The sequence below is a fragment of the Oncorhynchus nerka genome, linkage group LG24, assembly GCF_034236695.1.
Source record: "Oncorhynchus nerka isolate Pitt River linkage group LG24, Oner_Uvic_2.0, whole genome shotgun sequence".
Lineage (NCBI taxonomy): Eukaryota > Metazoa > Chordata > Actinopteri > Salmoniformes > Salmonidae > Oncorhynchus > Oncorhynchus nerka.
Genome location: NC_088419.1, coordinates 89,473,866 through 89,501,814, shown reverse-complemented (window position 1 = coordinate 89,501,814; position 27,949 = coordinate 89,473,866). Strand labels below are relative to the sequence as shown.

General features: G+C 42.9%; 1 protein-coding gene across 1 annotated transcript in view; it reads right to left on the bottom strand.

Moving 5' to 3' along the window:
• si:ch73-61d6.3 (occludin) overlaps positions 1-21,739 on the bottom strand; it is an 83,555-nt gene extending 61,816 nt beyond the window's left edge. Inside the window, exons 1-4 of the mRNA XM_065009264.1 lie at positions 21,463-21,739; positions 16,461-17,264; positions 16,041-16,211; positions 2,113-2,270 (exon numbers count right to left, since the gene is read on the bottom strand). Coding sequence (XP_064865336.1) covers positions 2,113-2,270; positions 16,041-16,211; positions 16,461-17,243 — 1,112 coding nt within the window. The 5' untranslated portion in view covers positions 17,244-17,264; positions 21,463-21,739. The remainder of the gene's footprint in view (positions 1-2,112; positions 2,271-16,040; positions 16,212-16,460; positions 17,265-21,462) is intronic.
• Positions 21,740-27,949: the final 6,210 nt, after the last annotated feature.

Sequence of the window (27,949 nt, the reverse complement as noted above, 5' to 3'; positions counted from 1 at the left end):
AATACAGTGTAACCCTGCCTTCATGTACATACAGCATCTACCTCAAATACAGTGTAACCCTGCCTTCATGTACATACAGCATCTATCTCAAATACAGTGTAACCCTGCCTTCATGTACATACAGCATCTACCTCAAATACAGTGTAACCCTGCCTTCATGTACATACAGCATCTACCTCAAATACAGTGTAACCCTGCCTTCATGTACATACAGCATCTATCTCAAATACAGTGTAACCCTGCCTTCATGTACATACAGCATCTATCTCAAATACAGTGTAACCCTGCCTTCATGTACATACAGCATCTACCTCAAATACTGTGTAACCCTGCCTTCATGTACATACAGCATCTATCTCAAATACAGTGTAACCCTGCCTTCATGTACATACAGCATCTATCTCAAATACAGTGTAACCCTGCCTTCATGTACATACAGCATCTATCTCAAATACTGTGTAACCCTGCCTTCATGTACATACAGCATCTATCTCAAATACTGTGTAACCCTGCCTTCATGTACATACAGCATCTATCTCAAATACAGTGTAACAGCATCTATCTCAAATGCACTGTGTAACCCTGCCTTCATGTACATACAGCATCTATCTCAAAAATACCCTGCCTTCATGTGCATCTATCTCAAAACTGTGTAACCCTGCCTTCATGTACATACAGCATCTATCTCAAATACTGTGTAACCCTGCCTTCATGTACATACAGCATCTATCTCAAATACAGTGTAACCCTGCCTTCATGTACATACAGCATCTATCTCAAATACAGTGTAACCCTGCCTTCATGTACATACAGCATCTATCTCAAATCTAACCCTGCCTTCATGTACAAGCATCTATCTCAAATACAGTGTAACCCTGCCTTCATGTACATACAGCATCTATCTCAAATACTGTGTAACCCTGCCTTCATGTACATACAGCATCTATCTCAAATACAGTGTAACCCTGCCTTCATGTACATACAGCATCTATCTCAAATACTGTGTAACCCTGCCTTCATGTACATACAGCATCTATCTCAAATACAGCATCTACCTCAAATGTAACCCTGCCTTCATGTACATACAGCATCTACCTCAAATACTGTGTAACCCTGCCTTCATGTACATACAGCATCTATCTCAAATACAGTGTAACCCTGCCTTCATGTACATACAGCATCTACCTCAAATACAGTGTAACCCTGCCTTCATGTACATACAGCATCTACCTCAAATACAGTGTAACCCTGCCTTCATGTACATACAGCATCTATCTCAAATACAGTGTAACCCTGCCTTCATGTACATACAGCATCTATCTCAAATACAGTGTAACCCTGCCTTCATGTACATACAGCATCTACCTCAAATACTGTGTAACCCTGCCTTCATGTACATACAGCATCTACCTCAAATACTGTGTAACCCTGCCTTCATGTACATACAGCATCTACCTCAAATACAGTGTAACCCTGCCTTCATGTACATACAGCATCTACCTCAAATACAGTGTAACCCTGCCTTCATGTACATACAGCATCTACCTCAAATACAGTGTAACCCTGCCTTCATGTACATACAGCATCTATCTCAAATACAGTGTAACCCTGCCTTCATGTACATACAGCATCTACCTCAAATACAGTGTAACCCTGCCTTCATGTACATACAGCATCTACCTCAAATACAGTGTAACCCTGCCTTCATGTACATACAGCATCTATCTCAAATACAGTGTAACCCTGCCTTCATGTACATACAGCATCTATCTCAAATACAGTGTAACCCTGCCTTCATGTACATACAGCATCTACCTCAAATACAGTGTAACCCTGCCTTCATGTACATACAGCATCTATCTCAAATACAGTGTAACCCTGCCTTCATGTACATACAGCATCTATCTCAAATACTGTGTAACCCTGCCTTCATGTACATACAGCATCTATCTCAAATACAGTGTAACCCTGCACATTCACAGCATTCGGCGGATGTGACAAATAAAATTGATTTGAGTATGTTCAAGGAAAGGGAGCATATAACCGATGAAGAGAGAAAGGAAAGATACATTGGAACAGGGCTGAGGTGGTGTTGTTTGTCTGTTTACTCACACGTCATCATTGTAGGCGTCTCCAGTGTACACCCTGCTGTCAACCTTGGTCGGGTAGGAGATGATGCTATTGGCTGAGGCGTTGAGGGGGACGGACTTCTCTGACAGCACCACGGTAGGTGCACCCTGGGTACTTTGTCCATCCTCTACATTGTTCACCTAAAGCAGCCAGGAAACACACACACACACAGAGGGGCCTCTGTCAGCAGCACACCAACAAACACAAACAAAGAGGTGGCTATTGTGTCACGAGACTGTTTTCATGCTAACTTCCTAGCATGACCATAACATTACCTAACATCCTCTCTGGTGAAGACCTGGAATAAAAACACTAGGCTTTGACCTTGAAAGTAATGTAGACGACAGGCTGAGACTTTGTTTCAAAGTTTGTTTCAGATTTGAAGCTAGAGCAACTTTAGGCCTCCTCTCCACAACCTATAGTATCATGATACAAGAGACTGGGCCCCTTCTACGACATTATGTGAGCGTGTATGTCATTAGACAGTGATTCACTTTAATAGGTCTGACTCTATGCCAAGAATGGCATTTAAAAAAAATAACTGTTCTCAGCCTGGCTGAGCAGTCGGCCAGGCATATAATTAGCCAGCCCGGGTCTTGAGTGAAATGTGGATTACCTGCTTGGTTCACCAGAATCAAGAGGACATCATGCCAAGTTACCAACAATCACCACAGACCCATTTCCCTTAATTACTGTCTCCAAAAAAATGACCATTAGTGTATTTATGTTAGCAGGAAGCTCTCTCTGTCCAGCTCCAGTCTTATCATGGACGTGAAACGGAGGGAAAGTTTATGATATGACAGTTGGCCTTGATTCCATTTGAACATCCACGCTAGCTAAGGAAAGGGCTTGCAAGACAGGGATGTCCTTTGTCTAGCTATTTATTTTCATTAGCCCACAGAACCCCTAGAATCAATAATTAGAACTCATGGCTCAATCCGGGGTTTAGAGATTGGTGAGATCAAAATGTGACTTCCTTGTATGCAGATTACATTTTACTTCATTTATCTGAACCATAACATTCCCTGTCATGTCTTTTACTTCTCTTGGACACATATAGTGCTGTATCAGGATTCAAAGTGAATTGGGAGAAGACTGAAATAATCATTACTTCTCAAGATTAGAAAGTAAATTTAAGTGGAAATGGACAAAGACACGTACGAATTACCTGGGTGTACTGATATCATGCAGCCTGGAGGAGGCATATAAAATCAATATATCTCCTTTAATAGATCAGTTTGAATCTGATGTTCAGAGATGGAGATCTCTCCCTATTTCTATGTTTGGTAGGGTCAACATAATCCAAATAAATATACAGTGGGGCAAAAAAGTATTTAGTCAGCCACCAATTGTGCAAGTTCTCCCACTTAAAAAGATGAGAGAGGCCTGTAATTTTCATCATAGGTACACTTCAACTATGACAGACAAAATGAAAAAAAAAATCCAGAAAATCACATTGTAGGATTTTTAATGAATTTATTTGCAAATTATGGTGGAAAATAAGTATTTGGTCAATAACAAAAGTTTATCTCAATACTTTGTTATATACCCTTTGTTGGCAATGACAGAGGTCAAACGTTTTCTGTAAGTCTTCACAAGGTTTTCACACACTGTTGCTGGTATTTTGGCCCATTCCTCCATGTAGATCTCCTCTAGAGCAGTGATGTTTTGGGGCTGTTGCTGGGCAACATGGACTTTCAACTCCTTCCAAAGATTTTCTATGGGGTTGCGATCTGGAGACTGGCTAGGCCACTCCAGGACCTTGAAATGCTTCTTACGAAGCCACTCCTTCGTTGCCCGGGCGGTGTGTTTGGGATCATTGTCATGCTGAAAGACCCAGCCACGTTTCATCTTCAATGCCCTTGCTGATGGAAGGAGGTTTTCACTCAAAATCTCACGATACATGGCCCCATTCATTCTTTCCTTTACACGGATCAGTCGTCCTGGTCCCTTTGCAGAAAAACAGCCCCAAAGCAAGATGTTTCCACCCCCATGCTTCACAGTAGGTATGGTGTTCTTTGGATGCAACTCAGCATTCTTTGTCCTCCAAACACGACGAGTTGAGTTTTTACCAAAAAGTTATATTTTGGTTTCATCTGACCATATGACATTCTCCCAATCTTCTTCTGGATCATCCAAATGCTCTCTAGCAAACTTCAGACGGGCCTGGACATGTACTGGCTTAAGCAGGGGGACACGTCTGGCACTGCAGGATTATTAAATCGCTTCAACAGAATCTGGATATACCTAAGGCATCTAGCATAGAAATAAATACTGAGAGAAGCTGCTATGCCAAAGAAGTCGATTGCCAGGTTATATCAACGGTTGATTGAAACTCTACCTGATGGTTCAGAACCTGTAAGTCAAAAATAGGAAACAGAACTAAAGGAAGAAATTGAGGAGAACCGATATGTTAATATGTTCAAACCTGCTTCTACAACACAAAGACATAAACTACTGCAATTTAAGATAATACATAGGACTTACTACACTCCTGCCAGAATGCATTTAATGCACCCAGAAATGTCACATCTCTAGATACAAAAAAGCACAAAGGATCCCTATAGAGGCCCACAGTGGAGGTGTCATAATACCCATGAAACCTACCTATCGTTTTTCCAACATTCATTTTTCCCCATAGGGAATTTTAGAAACACTTAAAATATAGGTTGTGTTTCGTGTAGGTTTACCCTGGCGTGAGGTTTTGATAACCATGTAAATCTCTCTTATATCAATATATTCGGCTCTATTTACTCTCAGATTCGAAAATGCTAATTAGGATAAAAGTAGACATCATGCAAAACTACAAAACTACCTGCACATTATCTCTAGCTGATATCTTTGATAACATATAGTGTCAATTTAAACAAGACCGCTCACAGAATTGTTCATTTAAAGAAATGTAGCCTATTTATTAAGTTCTACATTTAGCCAACATTAGATAGTTAATCCAGAGACTCTTACCTTTGCCTGAATTCGGCAGTCTGGTCCAGAACGTCATGGCATTTGCAGTTCCTTATGATAGCCACATTAGCAGCTAATTAGGGTAAATACAGGCAAATATATTGATAAAAGTCACCTTGACCTAGAGAGATTTACACAGTTATCAAAATGTCACGGCAGGGTAAGCCTACACAAAACACTAAAATCACCTCCTATGGGAAAAATGAATGGTGGAAAAAGGATTGGAACCATTTCAGTGTTTGACCTTTAAGGTTTATGGGTATTATGACTCATACTGTGGTATTCTATTACATTTGCTGTGGTCCTGTGACAAACTGACACCCGTTCTGGGATAACGTATGTGCCATCATTTTATTGTGTCTAGGAATTGATATCCATCCATTTCCGCAAATATGTCTGTTGAGAAACATAAATATTGGTGATCGATATCAGAGAAAGTTTTGTAATCTATAGTAGGTCTAATTGCTGAAAATTAGATGCATATTGACACTGTGTGAGATTAAATTTAACTGAGTTCTGTAGAAAAATTATTTAAAAACTAATAGTCAAAGAAAATAAAAAAGGGCTTCTTATGCAACAAACTAACTGTTCTTTCCTTTTCCTCCATACAAAGGGAGAGGTCGCTGGGATATAAACAACCAAGTCTTAATCTACATCGGCAAGTCCTTCCTGTGTGAGTGGAAAGGTTGTGTGTCGTCTCTACAATAAAGGTCTCAGGATGGGGTCACACTGCAAGCCTAGGCAATCTGTCACTTTATTTAATCTCTGTCACTAACAATGCAATGTATTGTGTGTGTGTGTGTGTGTGTGTGTGTGTGTGTGTGTGTGTGTGTGTGTGTGTGTTTTGTGTGTGTGTGTGAGAAGTCGATCGATTAATCGGAATGGCCGATTAATTAGGGCCGATTTCAAGTTTTCATAACAATCGGAAATCGGTATTTTTGGCCGATTTGCCAATATTTTTTGTTGTTGTTTTTTTGTAACCTTTATTTAACCAGGCAAGTCAGTTCAGGACACATTCTTATTTTCAATGATGGCCTTGGAACGGTGGGTTAACTGCCTTGTTCAGGGGCAAAAATGACAGATTTTCACCTTGTCAGCTCGGGGGATCCAATCTTGCAGTTAACTAGTCCAACGCAATAATGACCTGCCTCTCTCTCGTTGCACTCCACAAAGAGACTGCCTGTTACGCGAATGCAGTAAGCCAAGGTAAGTTGCTAGCTAGCATTAAACTTATCTTATAAAAAACAATCAATCACAATCACTAGTTAACTACACATGGTTGATGATATTACTAGATATTATCTAGCAAGTCCTGCGTTGCATATAATCTGACTGAGCATACAAGCATACAAGTATCTGACTGAGCGGTGGTAGGCAGAAGCAGGAGCGTAAACATGAATTCAAACAGCCCTTTCGTGCGTTTTGCCAACAGCTCTTCGTTGTGAGTCAAGCATTGCGCTGTTTATGACTTCAAGCCTATCAACTCCCGAGATGAGGCTGGTGTAACCGAAGTGAAATGGCTAGCTAGTTAACTAGAGGGACGGAAGCTATACTGTTACACTGGCAATACTAAAGTGCCTATAAGAACATCCAATAGTCAAAGGTTAATGAAATACAAATGGTATAGAGGGAAATAGTCCTATAATTCCTATAATAACTACAACCTAAAACTTCTTACCTGGGAATATTGAAGACTCATGTTAAAAGGAACCACCATATGTTCTTATGAGCAAGGAACTGAAACGTTAGCTTTCTTACATAGCACATATTGCACTTTTACTTACTTCTCCAACACTTTGTTTTTGCATTATTTAAACCAAATTGAACATGTGTCATTATTTACTTGAGGCTAAATTGATTTTATTGATGTATTATATTATGTTAAAATAAGTGTTCATTCAGTATTGTTGTAATTGTCATTATTACAAAAACAAATATATTAATTGGCCGATTAATCGGCATCGGGTTTTTTGGTCCTCCAATAATCGGTATCGGTATCGGCGTTGACAAATCATAATCGGTCGACCTCTAGTGTGTGTGTGTGTGTGTGTGTGTGTGTGAGAGAGGGAGAGAGAGAGTGATAGTGTGAGAGAGAGAGAGAGAGATAGTGATAGTGTGAGAGAGAGAGAGAGAGAGAGAGTGATAGTGTGAGAGAGAGAGAGAGAGAGAGAGAGAGAGAGAGAGAGAGAGATAGTGATAGTGTGAGAGAGAGAAAGACAGAGAGATCATCTAACGTAGTAGGCTACTGTTCCTAAGACCTGCACTGCATTACTAACTTCACAGGGCAGGTTCTCTGTAACAGCAGCAAACCTGCTGCTAGAAAGAAACAATCATTGGGTGGGGTACAGGCAGCACTTCCCTGCAGCTGCAGGAACCAGGAAGAAGGACACCTTTTGAAGAGCACAAGGCAAGTCATCTAGGAATTCCAACAATGCCCCTCTCTGCATGAGGTAGAGTGGTGCTGGGCCGTGAGCAGCCTAAATAAGCAGGGAAGGAATGTCTGAGCCCCTAGGACCTGGGGTAGGGTGGGAGGGAGGGACGGTGGGAGGGAGGGTGTAAGGGCCAGGGAGGGTGAGCAGAAGGAAGAGGGGGGGGGGGTAAGTGTAGGGATAGAAACGTGGGAGGATGAAAGAGGTAGGTCAGAGGGTATGTGGCAAGAAAGGAAGGTGGGAGGCTGAGGGGCAGGGAGAGTGGGAGGCAGAGGGGGATCCTTGTCCCCAACCAAGGAGGGCCTACAGCAGTACCTAGATCTTATGCACAGATTCTGTCAGACCAGGGCAGTGATAGTGAATCTCAGTAAGACAAAAATAACGGTGTTCCAAAAAAAGTCCAGTTGCCAGGACCACAAATACAAATTCCATCTAGACACCGTTGCCCTAGAGCACACAAAAAACTATACATACCTCGGCCTAAACATCAGCGTCACAGGTAACTTCCACGAAACTGTGAACGAGCTGAGAGACAAGGCAAGAAGTGCCTTCTTTGCCATCAAAAGGAACATAAAATTCAACATACCAATAAGGATCTGGCTTAAAAATACTTTAATCAGTTATACAACCTATTCCCCTTTATGGGTGTGAGTTCTGGGGTCTGCTCACCAACCAAGAATTCACAAAATGGGACAAACACCAAATCGAGACTCTGCATGCAGAATTCGGCAAAAATATCCTCTGTGTACAACGTAAAACACCAAATAATGCAGAGCAGAATTAGGCCGATACCTGAAAATTATCCAAATCCAACAAAAAAAAGAGCCAGAAGCGAGACCCAAACCTTCCATAACAAAGCCGTCACCTACAGAGAGATGAACCTGGAGATGAGTCCCCTAAGCAAGCTGGTCATGGGGCTCTGTTCACAAACACAAACAGACCCCACAGAGCCCCAGGACAGCAACACAATTAGACCCAAACAAATTATGAGAAAACAAAAAGATTATTACTTAACACATTGGAAAGAATTAACAAAAAAAATGGAGCAAACTAGAATGTTATTTGGCCATAAACAGAAAGTACACAGTGGCAGAATACCTGACCACTGTGACTGACCCAAATTTAAGGAAAGCCTTGACTATGTACAGACTCCGTGAGCATTGCTATTGAGAAAGGCCACCGTAGGCAGACCTGGCTCTCAAGAGAAGACAGGCTATGTGCACACTGCCCACAAAATGAGGTGGAAACTGAGCTGCATTTTCTAACATCCTGCCAAATGTATGACCATATCAGAGACACATATTTTCCTCAGATTACACAGATACACAAAGAATTCGAAAACAAACCCAATTTTGATAAACTCCCATATCTATTGGGTGAAATGCCACAGTGTGCCATCACAGCAGCTTGTGACCTGTTGCCACAAGAAAAGGGCAACCAGTGAAGAACAAACACCATTGTAAATACAACACATTTATTTTCACTTCTGTACTTTAACTATTTGCACATAATATGACATCTGTCATTTCTTTATTTTGGAACTTGTGTGAGTGTAATGTTTACTGTTTGTTTATTATCTAGTTCACTTTCTTTGGCAATGTTAACATATATTTCCCATGCCAATAAAGCCCTTAAATATAATTGATAGGGGCAGGAAGGCTGATGGGTCTGGACAGCGAGGTAGGGACAAGAAGGATGATGGGTAAGGAGAGAGGGGGTAGGGACAGAAAGGATAATGGGTAAGGAGAGAGGGGTAGGGACAGGGAGGATGATGGCTAAGGAGAGAGGGGTAGGGGCAGGAAGGATGATGGCTAAGGAGAGAGGGGGTAGGGACAGGGAGGATGATGGGTAAGGAGAGAGGGGGTAGGGGCAGGAAGGATGATGGGTAAGGAGAGAGGGGGTAGGGGCAGGAAGGATGACGGGTAAGGAGAGAGGGGGTAGGGACAGGGAGGATGATGGGTAAGGAGAGAGGGGGTAGGGACAGAAAGGATAATGGGTAAGGAGAGAGGGGTAGGGACAGGGAGGATGATGGGTAAGGAGAGAGGGGGTAGGGGCAGGAAGGATGATGGGTAAGGAGAGAGGGGTAGGGGCAGGAAGGAGGATGGGTAAGAAGAGAGGGGTAGGGGCAGGAAGGATGATGGGTAAGGAGAGAGGGGGTAGGGGCAGGAAGGATGATGGCTAAGGAGAGAGGGGTAGGGGCAGGAAGGATGATGGCTAAGGAGAGAGGGGTAGGGGCAGGAAGGATGATGGGTAAGAAGAGAGTGGGTAGGGGCAGGAAGGATGATGGCTAAGGAGAGAGGGGTAGGGGCAGGAAGGATGATGGGTAAGAAGAGAGTGGGTAGGGGCAGGAAGGATGATGGGTAAGGAGAGAGGGGGCAGGGGCAGGAAGGATGATGGGTAAGGAGAGAGGGGGTAGGGACAGTGAGGATTATGGGTAAGGAGAGAGGGGTAGGGACAGGGAGGATGATGGCTAAGGAGAGAGGGGTAGGGGCAGGGAGGATTATGGGTAAGGAGAGAGGGGGTAGGGACAGGGAGGATTATGGGTAAGGAGAGAGGGGGTAGGGACAGAAAGGCAAAGACAGGGGGTGGGAGGGAGGGGTGAGGGAAGGAAGGCAGGCAGGCATGGGGCAGAGATGGAGGGAGTCAGCTGCTATGTTCCCACTGAGAATGGTAGAGGGTAAATAAGCAGCAACCAACCACACCCCCTCTTTTTATCTAACAGTTGATAATACTTTACTTGGAAGTCCCTCCCTACATCTGTTAATACTTACTGTAACTATTATGTCATTTTTAAAGCTGCGACCCGACCAAATTAACATAGAAACGTGCGTTATAGATCTGCCATTCTCATTAAAAGGAACTCTAAGAAGGATGTAGATCTGTTCTGTGTGTGTTATTTCTATGCTTCCCGTTCTTAAGGTTCGTTTTTTGTGTTTTTTTACTCTGGGTTTTGAACACCAGCTTCAAACAGCTGAAAATACTATATTTGTGGTTATGGAAAATATATTTCACAGCAGTTTAGATGGTACAATGATTCTCTACACTATACTTGTTTGTTTTGTCACATAAACTGAAATTAGGCAAACTATTAGAATTTGAGCAACCAGGAAATGGCGGAGTGGATTTCTGCATATCCGCACCTTTAAGGCTGCACTATTCCTTGCCTTAAAGAAGTACTATTCCTTGCCTTAAAGGAGTAGGCGGCACCAGAAGGAGTTATACTGAGTATCACTCAATGAAATATTAATTGCAGGGTTTACAGAGAATACTAAAGAGAAGCAAATGCAATTAGCCATATTACTGAAAGCCAGTTTCAACAGCCACGTCTTCATCTAAATCAATGTATTTGCAGAGCAGGGAACAGCCAAGCACTTCGAAACACTAGTATGCACTCAAAGAGCAAGGCTTTAGTTTGGACAACTGCGGTAATGCATTGTGCATTGAACAGTGTAATAAACTGTCAACCAATGCATGTCATCATGTTGTCTACCAGAGTTAAGGTTGGTCTAATATTCTACCGCATCATTCAGCCTTACATCTGCAGAACATGTGACATCATCTGTCGGAGGACAAAGGAGCCTGGTCAGGCTGAATGAGGCCAGTGTGGGTGAGGTCATCAGACAGAGACAGGGCCCTGGGCACAGTGGGCAGAGGGAGTCAAAGTAACTGTCATTGAACCAGTGTGGGGTGACTCACAGCATGGGCTGAAAGATACTTTAGTACATACTACACGTCCTGACCTGTCCTCTCCTGTCCTGTCCTGTTCTCTCCTCTCGTGACCTCTTCTGTCCTGTCCTGTCCTCTCCTCTCCAGTCTTCTCCTCTCCCGTCCTCTCCTCTCATGACCTCTTCTGTCCTCTCCTGACCTCTTCTGTCCTGTCCTCTCCTCTCATGTCCTCTCCCGTCCTCTCCTCTCCTGACCTATTCTGTCCCCTCCTGTCCTCTCCTGTCCTCTCCTGTCCTCTTCTGTCCTCTCCTGTCCTCTCCCGTCCTCTCCTCTCCTGACCTATTCTGTCCCCTCCTGTCCTCTCCTGTCCTCTCCTGACCTCTTCTGTCCTCTCCTGTCCTCTCCCGTCCTCTCCTCACCTCTTCTGTCCCCTCCTGTCCTCTCCTCACCTCTTCTGTCCTCTCCTGTCCTCTCCCCGTCCTCTCCTCTCCTGACCTCTTCTGTCCTTTCCTGTCCTGTCCTCGTCTGCCCTCTCCTCTCCTGACCTCTTCTGTCCCCTCCTGTCCTCTCCTGTCCTCTCCTGACCTCTTCTGTCCTCTCCCATCCTCTCCTCTCCTGACCTCTTCTGTCCCCTCCTGTCCTCTCCTGTCCTCTCCTGACCTCTTCTGTCCTCTCCTGTCCTCTCCCGTCCTCTCCTCTCCTGACCTCTTCTGTCCTTTCCTGTCCTGTCCTCGTCTGCCCTCTCCTCTCCTGACCTCTTCTGTCCCCTCCTGTCCTCTCCTGTCCTCTCCTGACCTCTTCTGTCCTCTCCTGTCCTCTCCCGTCCTCTCCTCTCCTGACCTCTTCTGTCCTTTCCTGTCCTGTCCTCGTCTGCCCTCTCCTCTCCTGACCTCTTCTGTCCTCTGCTGTTCCCTCCTGTCCTTTACTGTCCTCTGACGAGGGCCATCTGTGGGTATGCTCTGTGACAACCACTCTCACCATAAACAACTAGATAACACCCCTTGTAAAAAGCCTTACTGAAGTACAGGGTTGGGGTAGAATACAGTCAATTCAGGAAGTATATTGAAATGTTTATTCCAATTCCAATACTCTGCAATGCTTCTTAATGAGGAACATTTGGTTTACTTTCTGAATGGACTAGAATTGAAATGGAATTGATCCCAACCCTGCTGGACGAACACAACATAACAAGGAGGAATGGGACCCATGACAGGAAGTACATTTCAATTCCATTCATATGCCTTTAAGGATTATTTTATGAATTTTAAATCATTTGCTCATTTAACTGAGGATTAAGTGAAATTGACTTGTGACTGCTTTACATTGACTACTTTCACATGCCACACATCTGTCAACAGGAACAACACATCCCCAGTGTAGATCAGTACTAGTTCACCAATAACCATGGTAACAATGCCTTTCCCCTGGCAACAATTAACCCTGGTAACAATGCCTTCCCCCTGGCAACAATAACCCTGGTAACAATGCCTTTCCCCTGGCAACAATTAACCCTGGTAACAATGCCTTCCCCCTTGCAACAATAACCCTGGTAACAATGCCTTCCCCCTGGCAACAATAACCCTGGTAACAATGCCTTCCCCCTGGCAACAATAACCCTGGTAACAATGCCTTCCCCCTGGCAACAATAACCCTGGTAACAATGCCTTCCCCCTGGCAGCAATTACCCCTGGTAACAATGCCTTCCCCCTGGCACCAAAAACCCTGGAAACAATGCCTTCCCCCTGGCAACAATAACCACGGTAACAATGCCTTTGGTTGACATGCAACCCTGACATGTTGTTGACGTTTAAAACCCCAACCAGCCAGCCAGCCAACCAGCCAGGCAGTCAGCCTTAGATAAGATAAGAGCTCTAGAAACCGCCTGTTTATATTAGTTAATGATCAGCCAGAGTGAAACTAGGTAGACTGAACAAACAGCAACTATGAGCTCCACACACTACACACAGCCATGCTACCCGCCTGTTAGCAACAGCCCCTCAGTAGAGTGGCAACACTGTAGCAATAGCTAGCAGCTAAAAACCTAACCTGAGGAGTCAAAAAGGCTGCTCTTAAAATGTGAAACTAGAGTAGGGCACAGGTTAAAGGTTACTAGTTTGATTTTCCTAAGCGTGGCCAACATTTTATGATCAGACAATTCTCGATTGTCTGGTAATTGAGAGAAGGTTGAGGCGAGAGTCATGAATTGAAAGAAAGTGTACAAGAGGACAATGTTGGGTTGAGATTGATCAATGACCAGTCAATGTGTCACAGCTAATACAATACTCACTGTATTGACTGATAACCTTTGACCTACAGAGGCACAGTCAGATACGTGAAAACATACAGACACACACCTAAACCAAGCCCCCACTATGGAATTATACTGTATCTGTAAGTGTGTCATTTAAAAAAAAAAACTCTTTATTGACATTTTCTGTCATAAAAAGCATGAAATGACGATACTCCTTGTGGACTTTCAACTCATAAAGTAAAACCAGGGAAACGCAACCTCGCATTCCAAAGTCCGTTTTGAACTAGAATTTACCTCGGGTAAAGAAAACATTGTAACTGACAGAGGTATTGTGCAATTCTAACTGTCAAATATGTAACATTTCTTAATGTGTTACAACTGATTAGGGGGGAGAGGATAGATTAGTCACAGTAACTTATCATGTTCAACCTGACAATGACTCGTAGTAAATGAAATATTCCTGCATTAAACCTGGGAGCATCTAAAAACACATATTTACAGTGTATTAATACCAGTATCAGTTTTCTACTCTAAAGAGGAACCACAATGGAAATACAGTACATTCGGAAAGTATTCAGACCCCTTCTCCTTTTCCACATTTTGTCATTGATTTATTTACTGAAGACAGTTAAGAACAAATTCTTATTTACAATGACGGCCTACCCCGGACAACGGTGGACCAATTGTGCACCGCCCTATGGGACTCCCAATCGCGGCCGAATGCGCGACTCGGGAGCCCAAGGACATTGTTACATTACAGCCTTACTCTAAATTGGATTTTAAAGATGCTCATCAATCTACACACAATACCCCATAATGACAGAGCAAAAACAGGTTGTAGATTTTTTTGCAAATGTATTAACTATTTTAAAAAACAGAAATACCTTTTTTACATAAGTATTCAGACCCTTTGCTATGAGACTCGAAATATAGCAAAGGTGCATCCTGCTTCCATTGATCATCCTTGAGATGTTACCTGTGGTAAATTAATTTGACTAGACATGATTTGGAAAGACACACACCTGTCTATATAAGGTCCCACAGTTGACAGTGCATGTCAGAGTGAAAAACAAGCCATGAGGTCAAAATAATCGTTCGTAGAGCTCTGAGACAGGATTGTGTCGAGGCACAGATCTGGGGAACGGTATCAAAACAATTCTGCAGTGTTGAAGGTCCCCAAGAACATAGTGGCCTCCATCATTCTTAAGTGGAAGAAGTTTAGAACCAACAAGACTCTTCTTAGTGGTGGGTACCCACTCAAACTGAGTAAACAGGGGAGAAGGGCCTTGGTCAGGGAGGTGACCAAGAACCCGTTGGTCACTCTGACAGAGCTCCTAAGATCCTCTGTGGAGATGAGCGAATCTTCCAGAAGGACAACCATCTCTGCAGCATTCCACCAATCAGGCCTTTATGGTAGAGCAGCCTGATGGAAGCCACTCCTCAGTAAAAGGCACATGACAGGCGGCGTGGAGTTTTCCAAAAGGCACCTAAAGGAAACAAGATTCTCTGGACTGATGAAACCAAGATTTAACTCTTTGGCCAAGTGTCACGTCTGGAGGAAACCTGGAACCATCCCTACCGTGAAGCATGGTGGTTGCAGCATCATGCTGTGGGGATGTTTTTCAGCGGCAGGGACTGGGGAACTAGTCAGAATTGAGTTGAAAAATGAACAGAGCAACATACAGAGAGATCCTTGATGAAAACCTGCTCCAGAGCACTCAGGACCTCAGACTGGGGCAAAGGTTCACCTTCCAACAGGACAACGACCCTAAGCACACCGCCAAGACAATGCAGCAGTGGCTTCGAGACAAGTCTCTGAATGTCCTTGAGTGGCCCAGCCAGAGCCCGGACTTGAACCCGATCGAACATCTCTGGAAAAACCTGAAAATAGCTTGTAGCGTAATACCTAAGGAGACTCAAGGCTGTAATCACTGCCAAAGGTGCTTCATCAAAGTACTAGGTTAATCAGGGTGTGACTAGGGGGGGTTAGTCTAGTTTATATTTTCTATGTGGGGTTCTAGATTGTTTTTTCTATGTTGGGGTTTTGGTATGATTCCCAATTAGAGGCAGCTGGCTGTCTCTTATTGGGGATCATACTTAAGTAGCATTTTCTCCACCTGTGGGTAATTGGGATATTGTTTATGTTTAGTTGCCTGTTAGCACTGCATTGTCGTCATGTTTAGTTGATTCTTTATTGTTTTGTTTTTTCTAAGTTTCACTGTCTAATACATATGTGGAACTCTACGTACGCTGCGCCTTCGTCCGTCTATACTAACGATCGTGACATTTATTGTGATATCTCTGTCACATTTATTGTGATATCTCTGTCACATTTGCTGTGATATCTCTGTCACATTTATTGTGATATCTCTGTCACATTTATTGTGATATCTCTGTCACATTTATTGTGATATCTCTGTCACATTTATTGTGATATCTCTGTCACATTTATTGTGATATCCCTTCACATTTATTGTTTTTTATTATTATATTTTTTCAATATATGTACTGTATATATGTTGTTGTTTTTTTACTGGCAAATAAAATCCATCAATCAAGAGTATGAACATGATATTCATACCAGTATGAGTTTTCCTTACCCAGTCCTTCACATCTCTGCCTTCAGAAACTAGTCCTCCAGTCTCAGGGGGCTGTTCCCAGTAGATGTTTGGCTTGCCGTAGCGCCATATCTTGCCTCTGGTTTTGTGGGAGAAGAAAGCAGCCACGACCAAGGCAGCGGTAACCAGGAAGCCACACACCATGGCTACACCCTGAAGGAGACACCAAGGAGATTATGGAAGACAATTATTACATTATTATGGAAGACAATTATTAAACTATCTGAAACATTACATTGTTATTTAAGGCTTAAAGGGCTACAAAAAAATATACACAGTATAAGGGTTCAATAAAGGGGTTAAGGAACTGCCTGTAATCATAGACCAATTCTACATCTTCAGAGCACCAACAACACCACAATCAAATGATACATTACACAGGTAATATAACTGTTGCTCTACCTCTTGTGGGTCCACGTAGCAGTAGTGATAGAGGTACTGGTTATACATGCCGAAACCACCCACTCCACCCATATTAGAATAGCTGCTTCCGTACAGGTTCTGGCACATCATCAGCATAGGGTTGTACATCATGTTCTGAGAGCTCTGTGCCATAGGGTTCACCCCTACGACGTACACAATGGTGATGATACCCTGGATGACAGCCATGATGACACTGACCACCAGAACCACCAGGAAGAACTTCCTGCTCCTGAACGTGGTCGATTTAGAGAAACTGGCCACGAAGAATCCCAGCGCCACAAAGAAGTTGATGGCCGCCATAGCTATCATGGTTGTTTTGGCCGAGTAAGGTGTCGGATAGGAGCTACCATAGTTACCATAGCCTCCTCCATAGCCTCCTCCATAGCCAGAGCCGTAGCTGGAGCCATAGCCGCCTCCCATTCCCCCATAACCGCCACCGTAGCCCATCCCTCCGCCGTAGGAGCCCATCCCCCCCATCCCGTACTGCATGTCCCAGACAAGGGTGGAGGCCACACAGGCAAAGATCCCCACACAGAGCACTATGATTGTGCCAAACATGGCCTTGACGATGCCAGGAGGAGAGATCCACTTGTAGAAGTGTTGGGGCTTCTCTTCCATGTAGTAGGAGCCCGGTGGGGGTGGGTATGGGTCAAACTCACTCCTGGGTGGGTGGTAGCTTTGTGGGGGGCCGTAGCCATTGGATTCCGGGCTGTATGGAGGACTGTAGACGGGAGGGCTGTCGTAACGCTGCTTCTCAAACATCTCTCAAAGATTGGCAGGGACCTACAGAGACAAAATATATGCTAGTGGACACTAAAGCACAACAGCACTGAGACATAGCTTTGATGAGGTGTGAGGTGTGGCAATGTGCAGGATTACACTTGACCTTGCTCATCTCAAGATCTACACGAATAGAATGAATCTACATGAATACACTTGGCAAGCTTTACAGTAATATAATTAAATACATATGTTTGCTATTATATTCCTAATAAACATTATTTACTTGACTGGTCCCAACATGTATGACTAAACAGATGTGTTTAAACAGATGTGTTTGATGATTGATTGTACATTTACAGACAGCAGTCCAATGTCTGTTCTCCTTTATGAATTTATTTATCTCATTTATTTAGAGGGGGTGCATCAGGCCAACATTTATTTAGAGGGGGTGCACCAGGCCATCATTTATTTAGAGGGGGTGTATCAGGCCATCATTTATTTAGAAGGGGTGCATCAGGCCAACATTTATTTAGAGGGGGTGCACCAGGCCATAATTTATTTAGAGGGGTTGCATCAGGCCATCATTTATTTAGAAGGAGTGCACCAGGCCATCATTTATTTAGAGGGGGTGTATCAGGCCATCATTTATTTAGAGGGGGTGCATCAGGCCATCATTTATTTAGAAGGAGTGCACCAGGCCATCATTTATTTAGAGGGGGTGTATCAGGCCATCATTTATTTAGAGGGGGTGCATCAGGCCATCATTTATTTAGAAGGGGTGCACCAGGCCATCATTTATTTAGAAGGGGTGCACCAGGCCATCATTTATTTAGAGGGGGTGCATCCGGCCATAATTTATTTAGAGGGGGTGCATCAGGCCATCATTTATTTAGAAGGGGTGCACCAGGCCATCATTTATTTAGAGGGGGTGCATCCGGCCATCATTTATTTAGAGGGGGTGCATCAGGCCATCATTTACAACATAGACACTTTACAGATGACCTTAGCTTTCAGTTCTATGAACCAACAAAGTCAGAACCAGCATGGAGATGTTGGTACCAGGAACCAGAGATCAGACAGCAGCCCAACCCAGCACAATGCTGCTTTTCACCCGGGCCCCGTGGGCAGTGGGAGTCTCCTTCAATCCCTCAAATTGTTCTGCTGCCTTTGAACACTTCATATCCCATCCTCGGCCAAATGTGCTTTTGTTTTGAATTTAGGCCACACGTAACTGCTAGCACACAGTATAAACAGACTTAACAATGGCCATTATTTTATAAAAGTCAACAGGCAAAAGTTTGGCATTCACAACAAGCTGATTTAATTAAAGAAGAAAAAATATTTAAAGATTTTTACATACATGGCAGTGGGGTATTTCAGTCGATACTGTAAACATGGCAGTGGGGTATTTCAGTCGATACTGTAAACATGGCAGTGTGAAGTATTTATTTTAGTGCTGATGCTGAGGAGGCCATGTCAGTCTTTGACATCAAAAGACTGCATTGTTCCATCTATTTATCATGACACATTGTAGCACTGGGCAAGAACAGTGTGTGGCTAAATTCATTAGATAACAGTAGTACAAGACATTTAGACTTCCTGCCTGTCTTCCTGCCTGCCTGTCTTCCGGCCTGGCTGCCTGTCTTCCTCCCTGGCTGTCTTCCTGCCTGCCTGTCTTCCTGCCTGCCTGTCTTCCTGCCTGCCTGCCTGTCTTCCTGCCTGCCTGACTGCCAACCTGTCTGTCTTCCTGTCTGGCTGCCTGCCTGTCTTCCTGCCTGCCTGCCTACCAGTCTTCCTCTCTGCCTGTATTCCTCCCTGCCTGTCTTCCTGCTTGTCTGCCTGCCTGCCTGTTTTCCTGCCTGTCTGTCTGCCTGCCTGTCTTCCTGCGTGTCTGCCTGTCTGTCTTTTTGCCTGAAAGGGGGTAAAGAACTCACTGTTTCCTTACAGTCACACTCACAGGCACACTGTGAACGGCCCAAAGCTTTACATCATGGAGGACAAACAAAACAGACAGGCCAGGCTCAACCCAGTACAGCCATTACTTCTCTCTCTTTATGACTCAGTTCAGTAGGGGTCTCTCCTGACTGAGAGCCTCCTTCTCATACACCTTCCCCTCATCCTCTCCCCCCCCCCCCACTCCATATCTTTCATTCCGTCTTCCCTCTTACCCCTCCCTCCCCTCCTCGCTCCCTAACTTCTTGTCTTTGTTTTTGGAGGGTGAAGGGAAAAGTCAAGACTGCTAGGTGTGGGAAATGTGGTTGCCATGGTATTTAGAAGAAAAAAAATGGGCCACAGTAAAGAAAAAAAAAAGGATCCAACAAGAGCTCTCCTGTGTGGATACTGTGGGAGAGAGGGAGGGGTACATTTGGGCAGGAGGATCAGGTGTCTTCTGAAGGGGGTTGCACCTCTGTTTATCAATAGCCTGTCTAGTAGCTTCCATCATCACAACATATTGGAAATAACTCCCTCTGCAGTGTGTAAAGTCTAGACACCGGTGTCCATTACACCATTCCAGGACTCTGCTCTACATGTACGTGGTGATGATACTGCCTCACCAAAAGAAACACCTCCAACTGGACATTTTGACAGAAGAGACAAAGCCACCCCCTATGTTAGGGAATCTTAAGGCAAACCTTAAGAAATGGTTAATGGGCTAAATGCTTTAAAGCTAAAGTCCTTAACTGAAACAATAACAAAGCAGACATCCCTACTCTGTTTTGATTTTTAAAAAGCTTGAGGAATGGGCCTGGAGAGATGTCACCACTCTCAAATTCATGGACAGAGCTATGGATGGAAGGACTGACCATCCATGACATCAACATTATAGTTTTAACCATGTTTTGAGGCTATACAGTGTATATATATACTGCTTACTTTCCATCCCTTGTTGTATCCACGTGTGATTGTATTGTGTTTTTTAAATCATCAAATAAATCAAATACAATAATACAATACAGTTTAACAGCAGCCTACAATTCAGAGCTCCATGTAAATGTTGCCTCTATGAAACAGACAACAGAGTGATAGAGGCTGTTAAGCTGGAGTCAAAGGTCAGCCACCCACTCACTACTCACTGAGCTGCTGTCATCCAGTACAGACAGCCACACACTCAATCATCTCTTGTTGATAACAGAATTCTAACCCTGAATCACATGCCTCACATCTGTCAAAAACTATTATCCCCCATGCCTAATGTAGGCTAAGGCTGGGGCACAGCTAGTAGTAGAGACTCTAGTTACATGGCTATTAAAAACACTCTATAGAGAGGAGCACTCTAATAAATCAAACTGAAGAATAAAGGAGTACAAGAAAAGAATGAACAAATAATGTCTCACAATCTCCCAATACAGGGCTAGACAGACTAGAGCAAAAATAACTGAATGTTTCTCCCTTAGAGAACACAAATGGGCATCATACAAATGTATTTGAACTTTTTAGCCTGAGATGTTCCCATTAAAGGCTATCTGATTTTATATACGCAGTAAGATCAGGTTTACTGAAGAGTGGACCAGGTCAACCACTAGGCATATTTTCCTAATACAGGATGTAAAATTAGAAATAACATAAATAACAGAGAAAAGCTACTAACAATGCAAACGGAAAGCCCCACAGGCCACACCTGTGAGAGCCCCCCTCAAGCCCCATGAGCGCACTTCACGTCTCTCAGAGCAGGCACAATTGCGAGCTTGTGTGAGAGAACGGGAACACTTGACAATATATAGACCAAAAGAAAACCTGGAGTTTAGAGCAACTAATATTAATTATAAAATACTCAAAATGTAGCCTAAAACATTTACAAGCGAAATAATAACCTATTTAAATTGGTCGACGTTATTTTAAAAATGTAGTTTGAGGCCTATCCCCACTTACAGTATACTCTAAAGGGGTTCCCAAACTAGGTCCTGCACCCGCCGGGTGTACCTTTAGGTTTTTTGCTATAGCACTACACAACTGATTCAAATAACCAACTCATCATCAAGCTTTGATTATTTGAATCAGCTGTGTAGCAGTGCTAGGGCAAAAATCAAAACGCGGGGGCCCCAGGACCCAGTTTGGGAAACCTTGGTCTAGAAGACATGGTGTTCAATATGTAGCCAATCGAGCAACATGTCTTGTAGACTGTTGACTTTTTTGAACCGCCGTAGAGTGCGTGGGAAAAGTCCTCAAACTAAATGTTAAAATGAAGCCTACCCATTTAAATAGGTTATTATTTCGCTTTCTAACGGTTTAAATTCGATGTAACGCCCATTTCACTTACCTGAAAGTAAAAGAAAAAAACTGACGGTTGTTGGCGCTTAACGCAGTACCGAAAACGCCGTCGTTTTGCGAGTTTACTTTGTATCCGTCAAGATGTAGACCAGAGAGGTTGAAATAAACTCAGCAACGAAATGAACCTGTTTATTAGTGACCTGCTCCAGTTGTGGTGGCTCTCTCTTTCGTCCCGTCCCACGCGCAGAGACGGTTCTGTGTCTGTGAACAAGTGCTTTGTTGTGCTTTCCAAGGACCTTGGTTGACTGCCCAACCCTACGCTGTCTGGAAGTAGGTGTGATTTGTAGACTAGTCGACTACCCAGTGTGTTATACTTGGGAGAAAAAGTCCATTGGTTGATTGAATTCTGAAATCACTGGTTCTGTGCATTTTCTCATACATTTTTTACAGGTATTAGCATTTGATCTATCTTAGCATGTAATTACCATGTAACAACCAATAGACCAAATTCAATTCCTTTGCCCAGGCTCTTTCAGAACTTTCCCCCCTTCAAGATAAGTATAAATAAAAAATATAAATAAAAAAGTATAAATTAATCATTATATATAAACTTGACTTCTATAAAAGGTTTGGGGTTTGGTCAGATGTTTATTTCCACCAGAAAATAACATGTGCAAACTTTGCGCTGGTCAAGTACCAGTCAAAAGTTTAGACACACCTTCTCATTCAAGGGTTTCTCTTTATTTTTACCATTTTCTACATTATAGAATAATAGTGAAGACATCAAAACGAGGGAATAACACATATGGAATCATGTAGTAACCAAAAAAGTGTTAAACAAATCAAAATATATTTTAGATTTAAGATTCTTCCAAGTAGCCACACTTTGCCTTGATGACAGCTTTGCACACTCTTGGCATTCTCTCAACCAGCTTCATGAGATGAGTCACCTGGAATGCATTTCAATTAACAGGTGTGCCTTGTTAAATGTTCATTTGTGGAATTTCTTTCCTTCTTAATGCGTTTGAAGCAATCAGTTGTTTTGTGACAAGGTAGGGGTTGTATTCAGAAGATAGCCCTATTTGGTAAAAGACCAAGTCCATATTATGGCAAGAACAGCTCAAATAAGTAAAGAGAAATGACAGTCCATCATTAATTTAAGACATAAAGGTCAGTCAATCTGGAAAATTTCAAGCACTTTGAAAGTTTCTTCAAGTGCAGTCGCAAAAACAATCAAGCACTATGATGACTGGGGCGGCAGGGTAGCCTAGTGGTTAGAGCGTTGGACTAGTAACCGAAAGGTTGCAAGTTCGAATCCCCGAGCTGACAAGATACAAATCTGTCGTTCTGCCCCTGAACAGGCAGTTAACCCACTGTTCCTAGGCCGTCATTGAAAATAAGAATTTGTTCTTAACTGACTTGCCTAGTAAAATAAAGGTCAAATAAAAAAATAAAAAAAAATAAATGAAACTGGCTCTCATGAGGACCACCACAGGAAAGGAAGACCCAGAGTTACCTCTGCTGCAGAGGATTTTCATTAGACTTACCAGCCTCAGAAATTGCAGCCCAAATAAATGCCTAAAAGTTCAAGTAACAGAGACATCTCAGCATGAACTGTTCAGAGGAGACTGCGTGAATCAAGCCTTCATGGTTGAATTGCTGCAAAGAAACCACTACTAAAGGACACCAATAAGAAGAAGATAATTGCTTGGGCCAAGAAACACAAGCAATGGAAGTCTGGTGGAAGTCTGTGCTATGGTCTGATGAGTCCAAATACTAGATTTTTGGTTCCAACTGCTGTGTCTTTGTGAGACGCAAAGTAGGTGAACAGATGATCTTTGCATGTGTGGTTCCCACCGTGAAGCATGGAGGAGGAGGAGGTGTGATGTGGGGGTACTTTGCTGGTGACACTGTCTGTAATGTATTTAGAATTCAAAGCACACTTAACCAGCATGGCTACCACAGAATTCTGCAGCGATATGCCATCCCTTCTGGTTTGTGGGACTATTATTTGTTTTTCAACAGGACAATGACCCAACACACCTCCAGGCTGTGTAAGGGCTATTTGACCAAGAAGGAGAGTGATGGAGTGCTGCATCAGATGACCTGGCCTTCACAATCACCTGACCTCAACCCAATTGAGATTGTTTGGGATGAGTTGGACCGCAGAGTGAAGGAAAAGCAGCCAACAAGTGCTCAGCATATGTGGGAACTCCTTGAAGACTGTTCAAAAAGAATTCTAGGTGAAGCTGGTTGAGATAATTCCAAGAGTGTGCAAAGCTGTCATCAAGGCAAAGGGTGGCTACTTTGAAGAATCAAAAATATAAAATATATTTTGATTTGTTTAACACTTTTCTGGTTACTACATGATTCCATATGTGCTATTTCATTGTTTTGATATCTTCACTATTATTCTACAATGTAGAAAATAGTACAAATAATGAAAAACCCTTGAATGAGTAGGTGTGTCCAAACTTTTGACTTTTACTGTAGGCCTATCCATCCCAAATCGAAATAATAGTATTGTAATTGCAATTCGTATACTTACATACAAGATGAGGCATGTCAGTATAGCTGCTTTGATCAGCCATTTCACTACCTTTTTGAACCAATTTTTATTGCATGAATGCCTTTCATCAACTGCAGTGCAGGCAACGACAGTGAGATCCTATGGGATGTACTGTATATGTGGTCCAGAGGCTACACAGAGGGACTGGGATTGTACACTGAGTGTACAAAACATTAGGAACACCTATTCTTTTTCATGACATAGACTGACCAAGTGAATCCAGGTGAAAGCTATGATCCCTTATTGATGTCATCTGTTAAATCCACTTCAATCAGTGTAGATGAAAGGGAGGAGTCAGGTTAAAGATGGATTTTTATGCCTTGAGACTTGAGACAATTGAGACATGGATTGTGTATGTGTGCCATTCAGAGGGTGAATGGGGCAAGAAAGACAAAACATTTAAGTACCATTGAACGGGGTATGGCAGTAGGTGCCAGGCGCGGTGCGGCTTGAGTCAAGAACTGCAACACTGCTGGGTTTTCTTCATGCTCAACAGTTTCCTGTGTGTATCAAGAATGATCCACCACCTGAAAAACATCTAGCCACCTGGACATAACTGTGGGAATCATTTGAGTCAACATGGACCAGCATCCCTGTGGAATGCTTTTGACACCTTGTAGAGTCCATGCCCCGACAACTTGAGGCTGTTCTGAAGGCCAAAGGGGGTGGAACTCAATATTAGGAAGGTGTTCCTAATGTTTTGTGCACTCAGTGTAGATCCTTATCTACTGGCCGTGTGGTGCCAGGACAACAACCTCTCCCTCAACGTGATCAAGACAAAGGAGATGATCGTGGACTACAGGAAAAGGAGGATCGAGCACGCCCCCATTCTCATCAACGAGGCTGTAAAGGAGCAGGTTGAGAGTTCAAGTTCCTTGGTGTCCACATCACCAACAAACTAACATGGTCCAAGCACACCAAGACAGTCGTGAAGCGGGTACGACAAAACCTATTCCCCCTCAGGGTACTGAAAAGATTTGGCATGTGTCCTCAGATCCTCAAAAAGGTTCTACAGCTGCACCATGGTTGCATCACTGTCTGGTATGGCAACTGCACGACCTCCAACCGCAAGGCACTACAGAGGGTAGTGTGTATGGCCCAGTACATCACTGGGGCCAAGTTTCCCTCCATCCAGGACCTCTGTACCAGGCGGTGTCAGAGGAAGGCCCTAAAAATACTTCAGCCACCCCAGTCATAGACTGTTCTCTCTGCTCCCGCACGGCAAGCAGTACCGGAGCGCCAAGTCTAGTTTCAATTACCTCGACTAACCGGTGCCCCTCCACATTGACTCTGTACTGGTACCCCCTGTATATAGCCTCCACATTGACTCTGTACTGGTACCCCCTGTATATAGCCTCCACATTGACTCTGTACTGGTACCCCCTGTATATAGCCTCCACATTGACTCTGTACTGGTACCCCCTGTATATAGCCTCCACATTGACTCTGTACTGGTACCCCCTGTATATAGCCTCCACATTGACTCTGTACTGGTACCCCCTGTATATAGCCTCCACATTGACTCTGTACTGGTACCCCCTGTATATAGCCTCCACATTGACTCTGTACCGGTACCCCCTGTATATAGCCTCCACATTGACTCTGTACTGGTACCCCCTGTATATAGCCTCCACATTGACTCTGTACTGGTACCCCCTGTATATAGCCTCACTATTGTTATTTTACTGCTACTCTTTAATTATTTTTTACTTTTATATCTTATTTACGTATTTTTTTTAACTGCATTGTTGGTTAAGGGCTTGTAAGTAAGCATTTCACTGTTGTATTCGGTGCATGTGACATAACATTTGATTTGATTTGACATGCTTTGCCAAATGTATGGCATGATCTACATTTCTCTTTTTTACTCTCTTTATTTATTCTATTTTTGTTCTCAGTGGTTGCCTAGTTCTTTGGATATCTGAGGTGGCCTAGTTATTCATGAATTCCCAGGAGTACAGTATGTGTTTTGTTTATGGTGGATGGCTCCCCCTTTCTATAGCTTCTGGGTACTGTAAGAATCTTGACATCACAGTATCACTTGCCTGTTAACGCAGTATAATGACACACCAGCATTAAGTAAACAAGAAAATGTACACATTTTACTGAAATACAATATTAACATCTCATAGACAGTACATTAGAACCAAATATATTTCTAATGAGGTAAACAGTCACAGACAGTTCCACTAACAGTCTTATTTTTATTGAAAATAATCTGTATCATTATCTGTGCTGCATTAAATTTGGTTTTATTGAAAGAATGTTTGACAGAGTACACAAAAATGTTTCTATAGGACCTTTTCCCCCCTTTTAATCTGATGCTCATCAGAAGGTGTGAGTCCATTCTGTAATCACTAGATGGCCACCTGTGGCACCGCAAACTGGTGTTGTCCCATTACAGCATTCTTATCGGTGTTCTTCCTGGTTCCTTTCTATGTTCTGTGTACCGGTGAGTCTCTGTAATGTACTGTATATCTATGTCTGTGGCTGTTGGCAAGCCTACAATTGTCCTCTCTGAGGATAAATGACATTCATTAATTAGCTGATGAGGAGTTCAGCTGGAGCACACTGAGAGGCTTATGTGAATACTGAAGGACATTTTACTGACTACCTGTATGGCAGAAGTCAAAGGTCATTCTCTTGAAGATGGAGTTCATTAGCTATACTCAGTCCCTTTGTCTGTTGTAATCACCTTTGATTGTGTTGGGAATTGCACCTTGCTATCAAGCCAATATTCAGCACTGTGATGACTGACAGGTCACTGCATATATCCTTAAAGAGATAGTTTACCCCAAAGGGTTAGTCAGATGTTTTACAATATATACAGAGTAAGTGGTCTTAAGTTGACTCGTGTCCATATTCCCCATACCATGTTGGGTCACCATGTAGTAAGCCTGTCATGTGTATATTAGGATAAAGGGCCTCAATCCCTAATCAATGGGAAAGATTGGCACCATCTAATTAGATGGAATTACACTACGCTAATATTTTCCATTCCTTCAGTTTTGAGGCCTGCAGATTTCTGACGTTGCCATGAGCAGCTGGGTGACTTCCGACGTATAGACAGTGTGAAGCAGCTGTATAATATATCATACTAGTCCAGAGGTGATCAGAGAGACTGCAGGAAATCTGGGCAATTACAGTTTTGTTCACTGTTTGCAGACATAGGCCTGTGTGAGCGCCCTTGAGTGATGATTTAGGCCAACTGTATAAGATCATCCCTCTATCCATTGTAAATTGCTAGACATTCTCATCTCTACAAACATCCATTTATCTTTATTTATTTATTTATTTTATTTAAACAGGGAGTCACTTTGAGATTCAAATATATTTTACAAGAGAGCCATGAACACATTACAAATAAAAACATAATATTAAAACAATATACATGTGTATAAAACAATAGAATTCAGCACAAAAAAAAACAGACAATATATATATATAACATTTAAGAAAAGCAATCACATTCAACACATAGAGGTCCTCAATCAATAATTTAAACTGCCTCAGTGGCACCAGCACATCTAACTGCAGTGAACTCTGCAGATTGATCCACAGATTTGTAGCATAAAAACAAAATGCAGATTTTCCCAAATCTGTGGAGACTGGAGGGATCTCTAGTGTTATCCGTTCCTGTGAACGGGTTTGATAACTTATGATTCTTAACTTTATTAATGATGTTACATATAGAGGGAGTTTCTGTCAGATTGCTTTGTAAATAAATAAAAGAGAATGAGGCTTTCTTCTTACAGACAGAGAGGTTCATTCCCACATTTTATACAGACTACAATGATGAGTCCTAAAATTGTCCCCTGTGATAAAACGTATTGCTGAATGGTAGACTGTGTCCAAGGGTTTTAAAACAGAGGTTGTGCCGCATGCATGTAAACAATATCACCAACATCTAATACAGGGAGAGGCGTTGTTTGAACAATCTTTCTCTTATTTTTAATACTAAGGCATG